This window comes from Thermobia domestica, chromosome 6, assembly GCF_964235325.1.
Source record: "Thermobia domestica chromosome 6, izTheDome1.hap1.1, whole genome shotgun sequence".
In the NCBI taxonomy this organism is placed as follows: Eukaryota; Metazoa; Arthropoda; class Insecta; order Zygentoma; family Lepismatidae; genus Thermobia; species Thermobia domestica.
Window position 1 is genome coordinate 310,004,238 of NC_137459.1, and position 20,047 is coordinate 310,024,284.

Below are 20,047 nucleotides of genomic sequence, written 5' to 3' on the forward strand. Positions count from 1 at the left end.
AGTGGAACGACATACACTTGGATGTTTATAAAGGGATTGTCCTTTCTGTTATATGTACAATTTGCACATTTCATTGTTAATATTAATTGTTGTATTGTATTATTTAATGGATATGATGGTTTGAAGCCAGCTGACAAGGGAAGTTCGGGAGAAAGCACTCGCCTGCTGAGAAATAAGCATGTCATTTGAAGGACCAGTTCATGCTGATTACAACAGGTAATAAAACTCCTGTACGTTGAGAACTGTCCGAGATATTCAACTTGGAAGTTTATATGAGAAAATGAGTGGATGCACGTTTCAACGCGTTAAGTATTCTCTCCCATGGCGAAGCCTGATGGTTTGAACTTGCTATTGCTTGATCACTGGGCTCCATTCACAGACAAATTGTCTATTACAAGTTGCATGACGGATGGCAAAGACGTAATGGTTGAGAAGATACCAAAGAATTGCACACGACTTGTGCAACCATTTGATGTGTTTTGATTCCGATCAATCAAAGATTATGGCAGGAGATACGTACAAAGTATGAAACTTTTTCATCCGGACGTTATAATGTACCAACGAAACAATCAAATAAAGTTGGCGTTCATACGAATCACTACCGATCACCGCGATACATTGGATTGTTTCAGTTTGCGTTCTACAAGGCAGGTTACTAACAAATTATAGGCCTATAACTTTTGAATCACTTGTCGAATTTGCTTTTTGCTTTGGTTCTATGAAGTGTTCCCCTGACGGATGCAACGCAATTGCACATATAAAATGTTCATGGTGCAAAATAGTCTTTTGCCTGCGTCATTTCTTCATAAAACAGAAGAACAACAGTGATCAATTTTCATCCCTAACCTATGATTATTGTGAACAATGTAATGACTAATTGTATCTAACAAACCCGTTAATTATTGCGAAACACTTTTTTTTCTGTTACTCCCGATAGCTTTCAATTCGTATGTCAATATTCGTTACCAATTATGTTGTACTTAACGCGTATGAATGCGCATATCCTCATTTTCTCATATAAACTTCCAAGTTGAATATGTCGAACCGTTCTCAACCGTAGAGGAATGTTTTTAGCTTGTTATAATCAGCAGGGGCTTCAAATGGCATGCTTAGTTTCTCTGCAGGCGAGTGTTTTCATGTCCATGAAGTTAGCAGGCCACCTATGGCAGGCCAGAACTTCGACTTCACACATCGTTAGTGCTTCGTTAGTGCTCGTTAGTGCCGCAAACCCCATCGTTAGTGCTACAAAAATAACGTCTCAATTTTAATAGTTACTATTGGCCTGCTAACTTCATGCCAGCAGGCCACCATATCAAAATCACACCAAGAGTGAAATTACCGGTTCGAGCAACGTTAGTGCTCGTTAGTGCTATAAACACTTACGTTAGTGCTTCTATATATACAGTTTTTAGGGCAAAAAATGGGTCAGTATTATGAACGTAGCATGAACTTAACAGGCCAACTATGACAGGCCAGAATTTCAACTTCACAGATCGTTAGTGCTTGTTAGTGCTCGTTAGTGCCGCAAACCCCATCGTTAGTGCTACAAAATAACGTCTCAATTTTTAACAATCACTATTGGCCTGCTAACTTCATCCCAATGAACTTGGCAGGTCACATATGGCAGACTAGAATTTCGACTTCACAGATCGTTAGTGCTTCGTTAGTGCTCGTTAGTGCCGCAAACCCCATCGTTAGCGCTACAAAAAATAACGTCTGAATTTTAATAGTTACTATTGGCCTGCTAACTTCATGCCAGCAGGCCAACATATCAAAATCACACCATAAGTGGAAGAGCCGGTTTGAGCAACGTTAGTGCTCGTTAGTGCTATAAACATTAACGTTAGTGCTTTTTATATATACAGTTATTAGGGCAAAAAATGGGCCCGTTTTATGAAGCTGGAATGAACTTAGCAGGCCACATATGGCAGACTAGAATTTCGACTTCACAGATCGTTAGTGCTTCGTTAGTGTTCGTTAGTGCCGGAAACCCCTTCGTTAGTGCTACAAAAATAACTTCTCAATTTGTAACAATCACCATTGACCTGCTAACTTCATGCCAATGAACTTGGCAGACCACATACGGCAGACCAGAATTTCGACTTCACAGATCGGTAGTGCTTCGTTAGTGCTCGTTAGTGCCGCAAACCCCATCGTTAGTGCTACAAAAATAATGTCTCAATTTTTAACAAACACTATTAGCCTGCTAACTTCATGCCAGTGAACTTGGCAGACCACATATGCCAGACCAGAATTTCGACTTCACAGATCGTTAGTACTTCGTTAGTGCTCGTTAGTACCGCAAACCCCATCGTTAGTGCTACAAAATAACGTCTCAATTTTTAACAATCACTATTGGCCTGCTAACTTCATGCCACTGAACTTGGCAGACCACATATGGCAGACCAGAACTTCGATTTCGCAGATCGTTAGTGTTTCGTTAGTGCTCGTTAGTGTCGCAAACCCCATCGTTAGTGCTACAAAAATAACGTCTCAATCTTTAACAATCACTATTGGCCTGCTAACTTCATGCTAGTGAACTTGGCAGACCACATACGGCAGACCAGAATTTCGACTTCACAGATCGTTAGTGCTTCGTTAGTGCTCGTTAGTGCCGCAAACCCCATCGTTAGTGCTGCAAAAATAACGTCTCAATTTTTAACAATCACTATTGGCCTGCTAACTTCATGCCAGTGAACTTGGCAGACCACATACGGCAGACCAGAATTTCGACTTCACAGATCGTTAGTGCTTCGTTAGTGCTCGTTAGTGCCGCAAACCCCATCGTTAGTGCTACAAAAGTAGTGTCTCAATTTTTAACAATCACTATTGGTCTGCTAACTTCATGCCAGTGAACTTGAGAGACCACATATAACAGACCAGAATTTCGACTTCACAGATCGTTAGTGCTTCGTTAGTGCTCGTTAGTGCCGCAAACCCCATCGTTAGTGCTGCAAAAATAACGTCTCAATTTTTAACAATCACTATTGGCCTGCGAACTTCATGCCAGTGAACTTGGAAGACCACATATGGCAGACCGGAATTTGGACTTCACACATCGTTAGTACTTCGTTAGTGCTCGTTAGTGCCACAAATACCATCGTTAGTGCTACGAAAATAACGTCTCAATCGTTAACAATCACTATTGGCCTGCTAACATCATGGCAAAGAACTTGATAGGAATCCTATGGGAGGCCAGAATTTCGATTTCACACGTCGTTAGTGCTTCGTTAGTGTTCGTTACTGCCACAAACCTCATCGTTAGTGCTAGGAAAATAACGTTTCAATTTTAATAGTTAATATTGGCTTGATTGGTCTGCTAACTTCATGCCAGCAGGCGAACATATCGAAATCACATCAGAAATGAAACTGCCGGTTCGAGCAGCGTTAGTGCTCGTTATTGCGATAAACATTAGTGTTACTGGTTCTATATATACAGATTTCTGCGTAACAAAATAGGCCCGTTTCATGAAGCTGACAAGCCAACTATGGCAGATCACGATGTCAACCTCACATATCGTGTGTGCTTCGTTCGTGCTCGTTAGTGCTATACATCCCTTCGTTAGTGCTTCAAAGACAACGGATATATACAGTGTAATATTTAAGAAATCGATTTTCTTCACGTAACTGCTGTCAACATGTCCCACAGAAATTACCCCAGAGCACAATTTCGATTGCACCGATTAGTGGTTGTTAGTGGCGCATGCCCCATCGTTACTGCTCTATAGATATTGCCTACAAATTTGTAAAAAGCTGTTATTGGCCTGCTAACTTGTGGCAGCACGCAAGGACGAAACCTACGACAGATGGCACCCGTCATTAGTGCTTCGTTAGTACTTGTTACTGAAGATTATTTTATCGTTATTGCTTCATAGTTAATAACTACATTTAAAAAAGAAACATTAATGGCTGCAACATAATGGCAGCAGACAATGGACGAAATGTACGACAGACCACAATTTCGATCGCATCCGTCATTAGTGCGTCGTTAGTGCTCCATATACCACCGCTAGTGCTTCACAGAAAACGAATATATTTTTAAGGAAAGACATTTTTGCCCGCTAATTTCATGCCAGCAGATCAAGACCAAATCTACGCAGACCACAATTTTGATTACACCCTTTATTAGTGACTTGTTAATGTTAGGTAGTGCTGCGTATTCCATCGTTAGTGTTCCACAGTTAAGGTCTAAAATTCTACAAACTTCATTTTCCTCTCATAATTTCATGCAAAAAAGCCACACACTAAACCTACAACAGACCACAATTTTGATTACACCCGTTATTAGTTCCTCGTTAGTGCTTGTTAGTGCACCATATCCAATCGTTTGTGCTTCACAGGTAACGGGTACATTCTTGAAGAAAACCATTATTGGCCTGGTAACTTCATGCCAGTAGTCGAGGGACGAAATAGACGGCAACCCACAAGTTCGATTACATCTGTCACTAGTTCTTCGTTAGTGCTCGTTAGTGCCACACATGTCATCGTTAGTGTTCGCTAGTCCTGCATATCCCATCGTTAGTATTGCATATATAACGGCTACATTTTTAAAAGAAATCCATTGTTGCCATGCTAACCTAAACCCAGGAAACGAGGAACAAAATCAACTGGAGGGTACAATTTTGATTACATATGCAATTAGTGCTTCGTCAGCACGCGTGAGGCGCGCATATTCCACTGTTAGTGATACACTGATAAAGGCTACATTTTTTATTGATCTGATAACATTATGGTAGCAGACCAGTGACGAAATCTACGGGAGACCACAGTTTTGATTACGCCCATCATTAGGCTTCATTATTGCTTTTTTGTGCCTCATATGAAACCGTTAGTGCATCTGTCATTACTTCTTCGTTAGTGCCGTACATCCCATCGTTAATTTTCGTTAGTGCTAGGGGGCGTGGTGGCTCAGTGGTAGAGCGTTCACCTCCGGTGCTTGGGGTCGCTGGTTCGATCCCAGATCGCGCCGTGTGAACTTTGTGGTGGACAAACACCGCGCTCGTGAGTTTTCTCGGGGATCTCGCGTTTCCTCCCACTTTCTTCATTCCACCATTTTCACTCATTTCTCATTATCACCGTCTCCTTTAGCCTAACCGGCATAACCGTGGGACGTTAAAGATTTCATTTCATTTCGTTAGTGCTGCATATCCCATCGTTAATATTCCATATATATGGGCTACGTTTTTAATAAAGCCATTACTAGCCTTTTAACTTCATTCCAGCATACCAGGGACCAGAGAAGACCACAATTTATATTACATCCTTCATTAGTGCTTAACGAGTGCTCGTTAGTGCCGCATATTCCATCGTTAATGGTTCACGAATAACAGCTACATTTTTTAAGAAGCAAGTATTGGCCAGCTAACTTGATACCATCAGAACAGGGACGAAATCTAAAGCAAGTTACAATTTAGATTACACTCCTCATTACTGCTTCATGAGTGCTCGTTAGTGTCGCATGTCAGACCGTTGGTTCCTCAAAGCTAACGGCTACATCTTTCGAGAAAAACATTTTTTGCCTGCTAAATTTATGGCAGCAGAACAGGGATGAAATCTATGCAGACAACAATTTTGATTAAATCGGTCATTAGTGTTTCTTTAGTGTTCTCTAGTGCCGCACATCCCATCGTTAGTGTTCGTTAGTGCTCCATATCTTATAATAAGTACTGCACATATGTCGACTATATTTTTTAAGAAAGGCAGTATTGGCCTGCTAATTTTATGGTAGGAGACATAGACCAAATCCGCACAAGAACACAATTTTGATTACACCTGTCACTAGTGCTTCTTAAGTATTTCCAGTGCCGCTATCCCACCATCAGTGATCCACCGATTACGGCTACATTTTTTAAGGCCATTAGTGACCTGTTAACTTCATGCCAGCAGACCAGAGGCGAAAACTACGGTAGACCACAATTTTTATTATACCCGTCATTATTGCTCATTAGTGCTGCATATCTCATTGTTAATGCCTTACAGATAACGCCTATACTTTTAAAAAAATCCATTTTTTTCCTTCTAATTTCATGCAAACACGTCACGCACGAAACCTACAGCAGACCACAATTTTGATTTTATATATCATTAGTGCTTCGTTAGTACTCGTTAATGTTGTATATCATATCGTTAGTGCACGACACATTACAATTAGTATCAAGTTGGAACCACCACTTTTCGACTGGGAAAAATAAATAATGCCATTCGCTTGTGCTGTATTCAGCGTTTGTGCTATCAAAATAACAAAGTTATGAACAATTTAAATTTCGGGGCCAACTTGACGTCAAGCTAGCCCCGCTTTTTTTTTTCCTTAATTAAGATAGAATTGACTTCCTAATGGCAAACTTTGTGCTACGTTAGTTTGGGTTAGTGCCCAAATATGAGCGTTTGTGCTGTTCAAATAACGCCAGTATAACGAAATAAATTAGCGTCAAGGTGGCCCCGCTCTTTTTCCTAATTGAGATAGAATTCATTTTCTAATGCCAACTGTTTGTCCTACGTTAGTGCTTGGTCGTGACTCAATTTGTCCGTTAGTGATGTTGAAATTACACGTTCGTGAACTTTGCGCCTCCACTTAACGCATTATCGATAAAATTAGTGTCAATCATTGTCCATCGTTAGTACTTCTTAGTGCACCAACCCTAACATTAGTGCTTCATTAGTGTACATGCTACAAGTGAAACCCCTCTCGGGTTCCAAATTGACGCTGGTCCCCACTTTGAGGACTAACGAAATAATTAGTGTCATTCGTTAGTGTATCGTTAGTGCTTCTTACTTCACCAACCGCTAATGTCAGTGTTATCTGTAGGGCATTAACGATGAGATATGCAGCACTAATGAGCAATAATGACGGGTATAATAAAAATTGTGGTCTACCTAGTTTTCGCCTCTGGTCTGCTGGCATGAAGTTAACAGGTCACTAATGGCCTTAAAAAATGTAGCCGTAATCGGTGGATCACTGATAGTGGGATAGCGGCACTGGAAATACTTAAGAAGCACTAGTGACAGGCGTAATCAAAATTGTGTTCTTGTGCGGATTTGGTCTATGTCTCCTACCATAAAATTAGCAGGCTAATACTGCCTTCCTTAAAAATTATAGTCGACATATGTGCAGTACTTATTATAAGATATGGAGCACTAACGAACACTAACGATGGGATGTGTGGCACTAGACAACACTAATGACAGATGTAATCAAAATTGTTGTCTGCATAGATTTCATCCCTGTTCTGCTGCCATAAATTTAGCAGGCAAAAATGTTTTTCTTGAAAGAGTAGCCGTTAGCTTTGAGGAACCAATGGTCTGACATGCGACACTAACGAGCACTCATGAAGCACTAATGAGGAGTGTAATCTAAATTGTAACTTGCTTTAGATTTCGTCCCTGTTCTGATGGCATCAAGTTGGCAGGCCAATATTTGCTTCTTAAAAAATGTAGCTGTTATTCGTGAACCATTAACGATGAAATATGCGGCACTAACGAGCACACGTAAAACACTAATGAAGTATGTAATATAAATTGTGGCTTCTCTGGTCCCTAGTATGCTGGAATGAAGTTAGAAATTAGTAATGACTTTATTAAAAACGTAGCCCATATATATGGGATATTAACGATGAGATATGCAGCACTAACGAAAATTAACGATGGGATGTACGGCACTAACGAAGAAGTAATGACAGATGCACTAACGGTTTCATATGAGGCACAAAAAAGCACTAATGAAGCCTAATGACGGGCGTAATCAAAACTGTGGTCTCCCGTAGATTTCATCACTGGTCTGCTACCATAATGTTATCAGATCAATAAAAAATGTAGCCTTTATCAGTGGATCACTAACGGTGGAATATGAGCGTCTGACGCGTGCTGATGAAGCACTAATTGCATATGTAATCAAAATTGTACCCTCCAGTTGATTTTGTTCCTCGTTTCCTGGGTTTAGGTTAGCATGGCAACAATGGATTTCTTTTAAAAATGTAGCCGTTATATATGCAATACTAACGATGGGATATGCAGGACTAGCGAACACTAACGATGAGATGTGCGGCACTAACGAGCACTAACGAAGAACTAGTGACAGATGTAATCGAACTTGTGGGTTGCCGTCTATTTCGTCCCTCGACTACTGGCATGAAGTTACCAGGCCAATAATGGTTTTCTTCAAGAATGTACCCGTTACCGGTGAAGCACAAACGATTGGATATGGTGCACTAACAAGCACTAACGAGGAACTAATAACGGGTGTAATCAAAATTGTGGTCTGCGTAGATTTGGTCTTGATCTGCTGGCATAAATTTAGCAGGCAAAAATGTCTTTCCTTAAAAATATATTCGTTTTCTGTGAAGCACTAGCGGTGGTATATGGAGCACTAACGACGCACTAATGACGGATGCGATCGAAATTGTGGTCTGTCGTACATTTCGTCCATTGTCTGCTGCCATTATGTTGCAGCCATTAATGTTTCTTTTTTTTAAATGTAGTTATTAACTATGAAGCAATAACGATATAATAATCTTCAGTAACAAGTACTAACGAAGCACTAATGACGGGTGCCATCTGTCGTAGGTTTCGTCCCTGGCGTGCTGCCACAAGTTAGCAGGCCAATAACAGCTTTTTACAAATTTGTAGGCAATATCTATAGAGCAGTAACGATAGGGCATGCGCCACTAACGACCACTAATGAGTGCAATCGAGATTGTGCTCTGGAGTAAGCTCTGTGGGACGTGTTGACATGCAGTTATTTGAGGAAAACCGATTTCTTAAATATTACACTGTATATATCCGTTGTCTTTGAAGCACTAACGAAGGGATGTATAGCACTAACGAGCACGAACGAAGCACAAACGTTATGTGAGGTTGACATCGTGATCTGCTATAGGTGGCTTGTCAGCTTCATGAAACGGGCCTATTTTGTTACGCGGAAATCTGTATATATAGAAGCAGTAACATTAATGTTTACCGCAATAACGAGTACAAACGCTGCTCAAACCGGCAGTTTCATTTCTGATGTGATTTCGATATGTTCGCCTGCTGGCATGAAGTTAGCAGACCAATCAAGCCAATACTAACTATTAAAATTGAAACGTTATTTTCCTAGCACTAACGATGAGGTTTGTGGCAGTAACGAACACTAACGAAGCACTAACGACGTGTGAAGTCGAAATTCTGGCCTCTCATAGGATGCCTGCCAAGTACTTTGGCATGATGTTAGTAGGCCAATAGTGATTGTTAACAATTGAGACGTTATTTTTGTAGCACTAACGATGGGATTTGGGGCACTAACGAGCACTAACGAAGTATTAACGATGTGTGAAGTCGAAATACTGGCCTGCCATAGGTGGCCTGCCAGTTCATTGGCATGAAGTTAGCAGGCCAATAGTGACTGTAAAGAATTGAGACCTTACTTTTGTAGCACTAATGATGAGATTTGTGGCAGTAACGAGCACTAACGAAGCACTAACGACGTGTGAAGTCGAACTTCTGGCCTGCCATAGGTGGCCGGCCAAGCTCATTGGCATGAAGTTGCAAGCCAATAGTGACTGTTAAGAATTGAGACGTTATTTTCGTAGCACTAACGATGTGGTTTCTGGCACTAACGAGCACTAACGTAGTACTAACGATGTGTGAAGTCGAAATTCTGGCCTGCCATAGGAGGTCTGCCAACTTCATTGGCATGAAGTTAGCAGGCCAATAGTGACTGTTAAGAATTGAGACGTTATTTTTGTAGCACTAACGATGGGATTTGCGTCACTAACGAGCACTAACGAAGCACTAACGATGTGTGAAGTAGAAATTCTGGCCTGCCATAGGTGGCCGGCCAAGTTCATTGACATGAAGTTAGCAGGCCAATAGTAACTATTAAGTTTGAGACGTTATTTTCGTAGCTTTAACGATGTGGCTTTTGGCACTAACGAGCACTAACGATGTGTGAAGTCGAAATTCTGGCCTGCCATAGGTGGCCTGCTAAGTTCATGCTAGCTTCATAAAACTGACCCATTTTATTACCCTAAAAACTGTATATATAGAAGCACTAACGTTTATGTTTACAGCACTAAGGAGCACTAACGTTGCTCAAACCGGCTACTTCACTTATGGTGTAATTCTGATATATTGGCCTGCTGGCATGAAGTTAGCAGGCCAATAGTAACTATTAAAATTGAGATGTTATTTTTGTAGCACTAACGATGGGGTTTGCGGCACTAACGAGCACTAACGAAGCACTAACGATGTGGAAAATCCCAGTTGTGGCCTGTCATGTGTGGCCTGCCAAATTCATTGGCATGAAGTTAGCAGGCCAATAGTGACTGGTGAAAATTGCGGCGTTATTTTTGTAGCACTAACGATGGGGTTTGCGGCACTAACGAGCACTAACGAAGCACTAACGATCTGTGAAGTTGAAATTCTGGCCTGCCATAGGTGGCCTGCTAAGTTCATGCTAGCTTCATAAAACTGACCCATTTTGTTACCCTAAAAACTGTATATATAGAAGCACTAACGTTAATGTTTACAGCACTAGCGAGCACTAACGATGCTCAAACCGGCTCTTTCACTTATGGTGTGATTCTGATATGTTGGCCTGCTGGCTTGAAGTTAGCAGGCCAATAGTAACTATTAAAATTCAGACGTTATTTTTGTAGCACTAACGATGGGGTTTGCGGAACTAACGAGCACTAACGAAGCACTAACGATCTGTGAAGTTGAAGTTCTGGCCTGCCATAGGTGGCCTGCTAACTTCATGGACATAGTGTTTTCTCCTGAACTTCCCTTGTGAGGGACAGCCAGCAGTGCTTTTCGACGGAACTTTGAAGAGCTGCTCGAAACCATTTGCGCAGTTGTGCATAGTTCATGCTGACATAGGGAGTTCAAGTGAGAACACATAAATCGTACCAATTCTGTACGCACCACTCCCTGACAAAACTGAAAGTACACTCTTGTCCAAAATGATTGTAGCATATCTATAACTGTCTTCTTGTAAGAATGTAATTTGATAATTATTTTGAAGAGTACTTTTAATACTGATAATGTGTGTATAAATCAGGAAATATATATTTGTGGTAGGAAAAGAATTATAAATACGAAAATCATAATGAGTAAAATAAAGTGTAACCAAATGGACAAGAAAATTCTATTTTCCTTTCATTGTTCTTATTTACTGCTCTTTCGACATGAAATTCACCACATACTTGAAATGAAATGAAATGAAATCTTTAAGTTTAACGTCCCATGGTTATGCCGGTTAGACTAAAGGAGACGGTGATAATGAGAGATGAGTGAAATGGTGGAATGAAGAAAGTGGGAGGAAATGGGAGAACCCCGAGAAAACCCACGAGCACGGTGTTTGTCCACCACAAAGTCCACACGGCGCGAGCTGGGATCGAACCAGGGACCCCAAGCACCGGAGGTGAACGCTCTACCACTGAGCCACCGCCACCACATACTTGTCTTTGCCGATTATACACATGCTAACATTATAAGAAATACCGGGCGAATTCGTTATCAAATTATATTACTAGAGCAACATATTTATAGTCATGCGACAATAATTTTGGACATGAGTGTACATACAAAGACCTGTTTCCCTTTGTTAGAAATTGGTCTGAACAACACGATCCTAAGGTTCATCACGGGTCTTTCATGCTTCTTGGCGTCCGATGATGTTACGTCTAGCAACTTTCTCTCAAGCCCGTGGCAGTCAGCACGCCACCGTGGCAATCAGCACCTTGATATTGCCAATCAGTGCCAGTCGTGGCAACCAGCGCCAATAATTGGCTGTGGCACCCCACCCTTGAAAAGACCACTTTCACGTGTTTGTCATAGTTGTTATCAGCACTTGCCCGGGGCGGTAAAACTTATATGATCCGAATTCAAGGGGACACATTATTAGAAATACAATTCTGAATTTTGAAAAAATATTCCTATTTAATCTCTTTAAAGTTGAATAGGTAATAACGAAAAACTTGAGCGATGTGTTTTAGAATCAGATTCACTTTAATATAGGTGCCGTGTTATTGAAATGAAATCTTTCAGTTTTACGTCCCACGCGTATGCCGGTTATGCTAAAGGAGACAGTGATTGTGAGAAATGAGTGAAATGGTGGAATGAAGAAAGTGGAAGGAAACAGGAGAACCCCGAGAAAACCCACGAGCGCTGTGTTTGTCCACCACAAAGTCCACATATCGCGATCTGGGATCGAACCAGGGATCCCAAGCGCCGAAGGTGAACGCTCTACCACTGAGCCACCGCGCCCCCCTTGCCGTGTTATTGAGTCTGTTATTGTTGGCCATGAATGATATTTTTTTATTATCGTAAAAATTCGCTTTTGTAGATTTTATTTTATAAAAACTACAAATGAAGGGATATACCCTGACGTCATTTTGTTCTTAGGGGCCGCGGTGGCTCAGTGGTACAGCGTTCAGATCTGGTGCATGGGTTCTTGGTTCAATCCCAGCTTTCGCCAAATGAGCTTTTTGGTAGGCAAACGCCGTGTGCGTACATTTTCTCGGGGTTTTCCCGTTTCCTTCTACTTTCTTCATTCTACCATTTCATTCATTTCTCATCATTAGCGTCTCCTTTAGTCTAGCCGGTATAAGCGTGAGACGTAAAACTTAAAGATTTCATTTCATTTTGTTCTGCTTAATGAGTTATATCGATTTTCCCCATCTCTTTTGGATAATTAACAGATATTAATTCTTTAAAGGATTTAAAGAGGTAACATAATTGTTTTAGAAATAGGTATATTAGTGCGTACATTAAAAAAAAATCGTAAGTGTAGAACTAGATTGTTGTCCGAAAATAATATTGTAAAATTTGTTAGTTAGAAGCTTCTGTATGGTTCATGTATCACGTCTACTGGAACTTTTTCAGAGTATACGGACTAAATATCACTAATGAAAGCCAACTCAGAAAAAAAAATACTCATATTCTGAGTAATTTTAATGGAAAAGTACTGCTGCATCCGTAAGGAAAAAAAATCAAACGATTAATTTGTTCATGCTTCATACAAACTATATTTCCTTTTACAAGTTGACCTTTTCTTTAATATCAGATATTTGAGAAAAATTAGAAATTATAAGTTACTTCTGAAAAACATTAATCTTTCAAAAAAATTAGCAAAACAGGTAAGAACGTCATACAAATCAATGAACAGGAAATAAACTACCAAGCAGCAGTAGTTATAAGACTTGTTGCTTTTGTCTTATTGTGATTAAAATCATTACGTGAGAAAGTCACACATCATTCTAGACTTATTTAATGAAATAACTGCAATTATTTTCCACAACTGATACAAAATTTTGATTTTAATACAGCTTATAAAATAAATATTATTTAAAAAATTCTGCCTTATGTGAAGTTCTTTGAAAAGCTATATATATTTTGCAGTAACATTATAATGAATTACAATGTACCATTATAGTGCAGTCAAATTAATAAAAAGTAAGGAACAAATTAGTAACAAGCTGAAAATTGATATAGATGTGGAAATGATGTTCTAAGCAACATGCTAAAAGTCCCCTGGTATCCCACTCTATCTTCGCCCGAAATTTGGAAAATGGCCGCTGGAAGTGTCAAATGAACAATACCCAGATAAAATAGCAATATCTTTGTTATCTTTGGATTAAGGTGGATTGTAGATAATTATTGTTATCCTTCAATTTTTAAGTAGAAATATGTAGAATGGGAAGATGTATGCGCATAGGAAATACAAATTCAGGACCCAATTATCTTCTTATTGTAACTTTCCTTCACACTTTACTCAAGCTTAGAACTGATTATGAATCAATTGTTTCTACCAAACTAAAAACAGTTTTTCCATTGGCGTGTTTAAGAGCTGCGAAAACATCTTATATCTTCTTGTCTGTATATGGTAATGGTAAAACAATTTAGATCTTTTTAATCGTCTCTTATTTTGGGGGGAGGAGTTGTTAAATTCCTTGTTATTATTTTGTTTCATTTAGTTCATGACTTTACTGTGGATAGAAGTACTGCATGACACGTAAGAAATCTGAAAAAGTTTTTCAGTGGTGTGAAGTCTACTGCGCCATACATATTCTTTTAAATATGGCTCAGTTCCTCTGATACTCATCCTCCCTATGAATCTTCGAATGTCTCGTTTTACTCTCGCCCAATAAAATTCAATTATTGATGTATGTGTTGTATTGCCATTCGGATCAACAAAATTAATGCTGTGATTTATTGTATCATGCTGGTATCCTAAAGCAGATATATCTGCTATATATTCTCCAGCAATATGTTTTTATAATTGTGAGGGGTAAGACATTATTTGATATAACGTTTTCTAAAGTTGCGGCATTTCTTGCTTGCACCAACACCATAAACATTCCTCTAGGTTTTTGGTCCATTCCTCCAACAACTCATTAGATGCACATTATAAGGCCTCTGTTGTATTTGCATTTGCCAAACACGCTCTCGTCACTTGAACTCTGTAGCCCTTATCTCCAATTTTGGCACTGGTTTCTAACAGCCACATTGCAAGGAGCTCTCTAAATTCATTTAACAGTTTTGAAATTGTATTTTGACTGAGACCCATTTCACTTGTAATTACCGAGGCTGGGTATCGCAGAAACTACCCAAGTAGAACGTCAAAAAGCAAGTCAAGTTTTACTTTTGTCATTGAAAACAAAGTGCCATGTCGAATAGAAGATTTCTTCCTACAGTTCCTATCTGTAGCTGAGTTCTTTACCTTTTAAAAAAAGTACTGTAGATTGGTTGGTATTATAATTCTAAATTTGAGTTTTCTATCGAAAAATTAAATAAATACAGTGGTACATATATTAAATATATTGACAAATATGTTATATTCAAAAAGGAAATACAACATATTTATAAAAGTAGTGCTGTTTCTACATTTATCTTTTGTTATTTTTATAGTCACACATTTTTAAGGAACATGGTGGAAAATGGACTTTGCACGTAATTAGAATATATATATATATATATATATATATATATATATATATATATATATATATATATATATATATATATATATATATATATATATACATATATATATATGAAGACCTTATATTGTGTTCTTAAATTTTGCAACTTTCCAAACATCATGTTTAGATTTCATTTTAAACAAATAAACAAAAAAATAATAATACTATTGCATCTTCTGTTCATAATTAAAAAGTAAGTGCCTGTTATGAACGTGTGATCCATGGCGAACGCTAATGCACAATATGAGTCTCAAAAATTTTCGATATTTAATCGCCTTTGCGATTTTAATTGTACTCTATGTTTCTGTGTTCGTGTCCCTGTCGTTCTAGGTGATCGGAAAAAAGTCAAGTAAACGAGTAAAGCAAGCAAAATTAAGTAATAAGTAGTTCAAGTAAGTTACTGAGACACGATCGGTGAGTCAGTTAACTTTAAAAAAAGTGGTGGAGTGTTCATCTCTGGTGCTTGCGGTTCTGGGTTCGATCCCAGCCCCCGCCAAGTGAACTTTGTGGTGGACAAACACCGTGTGCGTGAGGTTCTCCAGTTTCCTCCCACTTTCTTCATTCCACAATTTCATTCATTTCTCATCATCACCGTCTCCTTTAGCATAGCAGGCATAAGCGTGGGACGTAAAACTCAAAGATTTCATTTCATTTCATTTTTTCCATAAATACTCATATATGTTAAGAGACCTAAAATATCTTACCATTCCCATTTTTACAAATATTACTATTGCCTCTGCATGTACCACAGAACTTCAAAGCTTGAACCAGATGCCATTGCAAAAGAAATTGTTTCAGTCCATAAGTGATGATAGTTCTACGTAGGCCTGTAATGTTTTTAAAGGTGTCCATGTTGAATGGCCCGTAAACTAGTTGAAAACTAATTAAAACGTGTGCCCTTGAAATGAGATCGTGTAAGTCTTACCGCCTAGGGGTTGGCGCTGATAACAACTATAACAACTGAGGTGGGAGAGTCACGTAGCATTTCGCGTGGGAAAATCAAGTATGACTAATTGGTCAGGTGGAACGATCTTCAGGAAAGAAGAAAATCTTCTGATCAAAATCACTTTAACAGATGTGTACTCTTGAACTGAGTTTTACCCTAATTTCTTAATTTCAGTGAGTTCCAACACATCTTTGATGGCCAATTACTCGGAAACTCAGAAACTGCATACCAGTATATTTTATAGTGTATCCGAATGTGTGCAAAGCTTGTCAGCATCTATCATCATGTCAAGTTAGGTCAAAATCGGATGGATTTTATCGAGCGAGATTTATTGATTTTTTTTTTTTATTTCCGTAAGTTCAAACCAAAATTTGATGGTAGTAACTCAAGAACCAATGGTATACTTAACAAATTATTTCATATATAAACTGAGCCTGTCAAGTTCTATCACTATTTCAAGTTTGGCGAGGTCGGATCAGTAGCGTCGATAGCATGCCATACAAAATTGCTTTCACAAAGCCCAGTCAGAAATTTGATGAGCAATAACTCAGGAACCAAATGCCTGCACACCATAATGTTTCAAATGTTTCACTAAGCTCGTTAAGTTGTATCACCATTCAAATTTTGGTTCATCGATCATGTATGATATATACTTCCCTTGTCTTTTTTCTTCAGAAAATAAAATGAAAGAGAGAAAGTTTTGCAAGATTGCAAGATGTCTCTCGAGACAAGAGTTAAGTCTCGTCTCGAAAAATATTTTAAGTAATGTCTGGTAAAAATAGCTGAAATCACGTCTCGCATCCCTCCCTATACAAGATTGGTAGGCTTACATCCTTGTAATAAGTAAAGAAATTGGATTTTAGTTTAGTGTCCTGTTCAGTGGAGTAACTGTACGAAACGTGGATCTACAACTGAACGTGGGATCTGAATCACATGAGCTTCCTTCGGGAATCAAACTCTGGTCTTCCACGCGAAATGCACGTACCCTGCTCACGTTTCCACAAGGGAGCTCAGTAATGGAATTAACACGGATATATATATATATATATATATATATATATATATATATATATATATATATATATATATATATATATATATATATAACTAACTAACTCTATGGCCTATGGAACCCGGAGGTTCAGTGCCGCGTTCACAAAAGCTCTCCACTGACTTCTATCCTTAGCTAATTGCATCCAGTTTCTACTTTGTATTCCTATCTCTGCGAGATCCCTCTTAATATTGTCCTCCCATCTGCGCCTAGGTCTTCCTAATGGTCGTTTTCCTATGGGTCTACCAGTCAAGACTTTATATATATATCGGAATTGTTATACAATAAAATTTATTAAAGGAACTACGTAAAACAATATCCCAAGAAAACTACGTGCTCTCGTTGAGTTGATTTTGAGTTTAATATCCCTTTCGCCAGCGAGGCTATATGACACGGGGCTTACTGATTAACGTGGAATCCGAACCACATCAGCTCCCACCGGGAATAGAATCCAGGATTTTCACGCCAAAGGCGCTTACCTAAACCGCTTAGCCAGGAAGGAGATCTAACTAAATAATTATTAAGGCATATTTATATTAACGTTATAATAACAACTGACATTTTCGTATTGAATGTTTTGTGTTAAAAAGTACTATGAGTAATGAATGCATACTGGATATGTGCTTGTACATATAACGCTTTCATTTGTAAGTACATATACATATACTTCTGTTTATTCAAAACATGATTTGATTGAAATACTGTGCTATATTTTGCTTTCTTAGAAGAAACTTTTATTTCAGGTGGCAAATTACGGAATTGGTGGTCTTTATGTCACACATAACGACTTTTTGTTGACAAGTTACAATCAGCCAGTTCCACCTTCAGATTGGGAGAAGGTCGTTGGAGATAGAATTGCTACTCTAATGGTTTATGTAAGTTAAATTTCTAGCTTATGACAGTGTAACTAGTGATAAACTTATATAATAAGAATAATTCTACTTACGAAAGGCAAACATGTCAGTGTATCATGCTAACTTCTAGTAGTAAACAGTCACGCTAATAGTGTCGCAACCATTTATTTCTGTTTTTTTATGGCTTTTACTCATTGATATCAGGAGATTGCCGGGATGGTACCTAATATAGGGGTCTCATAATGCTTCCCTCTTTTCCTATTCCCGGGATAGTGTACTTGCTGAAGGACAACATCCCTCATACGTAAGGAACTTAAGGCCAAAGATACTAGCCCAGAAATATGTATAAATATTAAAGAAACAAACTATTTTAACCGATAGTGTACAGGTGGACAAAGGCTCGGACGGAACAACTAACAAAGAAAATTTTTAAAAATACAAACATTTAACAATTACATTTCCTGTCATTTGCTTTATTATTACATAGACATTTGATACAAATTGGAGCAAAATGTTTGAAATGGTGGCTTATATTACATCAAAAAATAGACGAATCATGTTTTGGTACTTAAAAACTTGATTGTGAATGTTAAATCCAGATAAAAAGGAACAATTTAAATTTCAATATATATATATATATTTTTTTTTAATAATGAGTGTTTGCTATCGATTCAAACTGTACCTTTGAATTACTACACACCGACAATCCTCTAACTCTCTAAAATTATTGGTAATAGTTAATGTCCTATAATGAAGGGATAGTAATGACATTTTGTAAGTAAATATATATTATTTGAGGTCTCAATTATTCTCCATATACGAGTATGAACATTACAGCTCTCATCCTATTTTCCAAGAAATCTATTCACTCTTGGTCCTTGAATATTAATTTTTCATATGCTACTTTGAAGGATAGAGGACATAAACTATTATTCTGTCTCTGCTCTGCTCTCTCAGACGTTACACATAGTTTCTTCAGATAAATAAGCTTGAACAGCTTTGTCTACGCAGTTGTGGTCATTCATCGTGTGTTGAGAGACTAATATGATATATGCCCTCAGACTTTCAAGAAAGAAAAAAAAATCATTAAAAAGTTCCTCGATAAATAGGAAGGAAGAGGTTAAATATTCAAATTGAGATTCGCAACATTTGCTGGAGGTGGTATGATTATTTGGTTGAAAATCACCATGATCGATATTTTTCTTGGCATTCTCATTTCCTTGTATTTTCTCCTCTTTCAACTCTAATTTGATATCAGTAATAAAGGTTAAGCTACAAATGACTCAATTACAACTTCAATTATAAAACATACATACATACACACACACCCACCCAGATATATATAGTCTACTTACTGTAAACTATTAAATGATATGAAATAAATAGTGCATAAATTTATTATAGTTAACCAATGTGGAGGCAGGAGGAGCTACTGTCTTCCCACGAATAGGTGTGACCCTATGGCCAGAGAGAGGATCGGCTGCTTTTTGGTGGAACATCTACAGAAGAGGATTTGGCGATGAAAATACTAGACATGGAGCTTGTCCTGTATTACATGGATCCAAATGGAGTAAGTAATAAATAATCTTCCAAAAATGAGTAATACTCTTGTAAATATTAAAAATAGACTTTGATATGTAACAAACATAATATAATACTTCTTTATTATTAAATAGGCTTAGTATCTCATATACAAAGTAACGAAAAGAGCGAAAGATTAGTTTCTAGTGTATATATAATGAATTCTGAGTAACTCTAATGCTCTATTGAACACCACACGCCGGAAAATTGTATCACAAGAAGCTTTCATTAGTGACCAATTATATTATAATATTGGTATTTCAATTGAATTTTTGTGAAGAATTGGTAAGGAAATTAATAATGTAAACATTCAACTTGAAACTTGTGGCTAAGAAAGAGGAAAAACTGATTGGTTTGCACATAGTGGAAGTATCATTTCTAAATAGCAAATAACTTTATACTTTTTGCTATATGTCGGAATCACATTATTATTATTATTATTATTATTATTATTATTAATGTAGTTAGCAATAGTAGTAGCAGGAGGAGGAGGAGAAGGAAGAAGAGGAGGAGGAAGAAGGTGTAATATTCAGTTTAAAAGTTATCCCTACATATTGCAAGGTGTTTAGTATGACTACTCAAAAACACTCACAATTATGGTGCTATGATATCGTTGACAAATCCAAATTAAGTGTAACACGAAAGATATTTCTTTCAT

At 38.0% G+C, this 20,047-nt stretch overlaps 1 protein-coding gene across 1 annotated transcript in view; it reads left to right on the forward strand.

The window, feature by feature from the left end:
- LOC145687806 (prolyl 4-hydroxylase subunit alpha-1-like) overlaps window positions 1–20,047 on the forward strand; it is a 566,529-nt gene that overhangs the window by 531,142 nt on the left and 15,340 nt on the right. Inside the window, exons 10-11 of the mRNA XM_081761230.1 lie at window positions 17,698–17,829; window positions 19,213–19,378. Coding sequence (XP_081617356.1) covers window positions 17,698–17,829; window positions 19,213–19,378 — 298 coding nt within the window. The remainder of the gene's footprint in view (window positions 1–17,697; window positions 17,830–19,212; window positions 19,379–20,047) is intronic.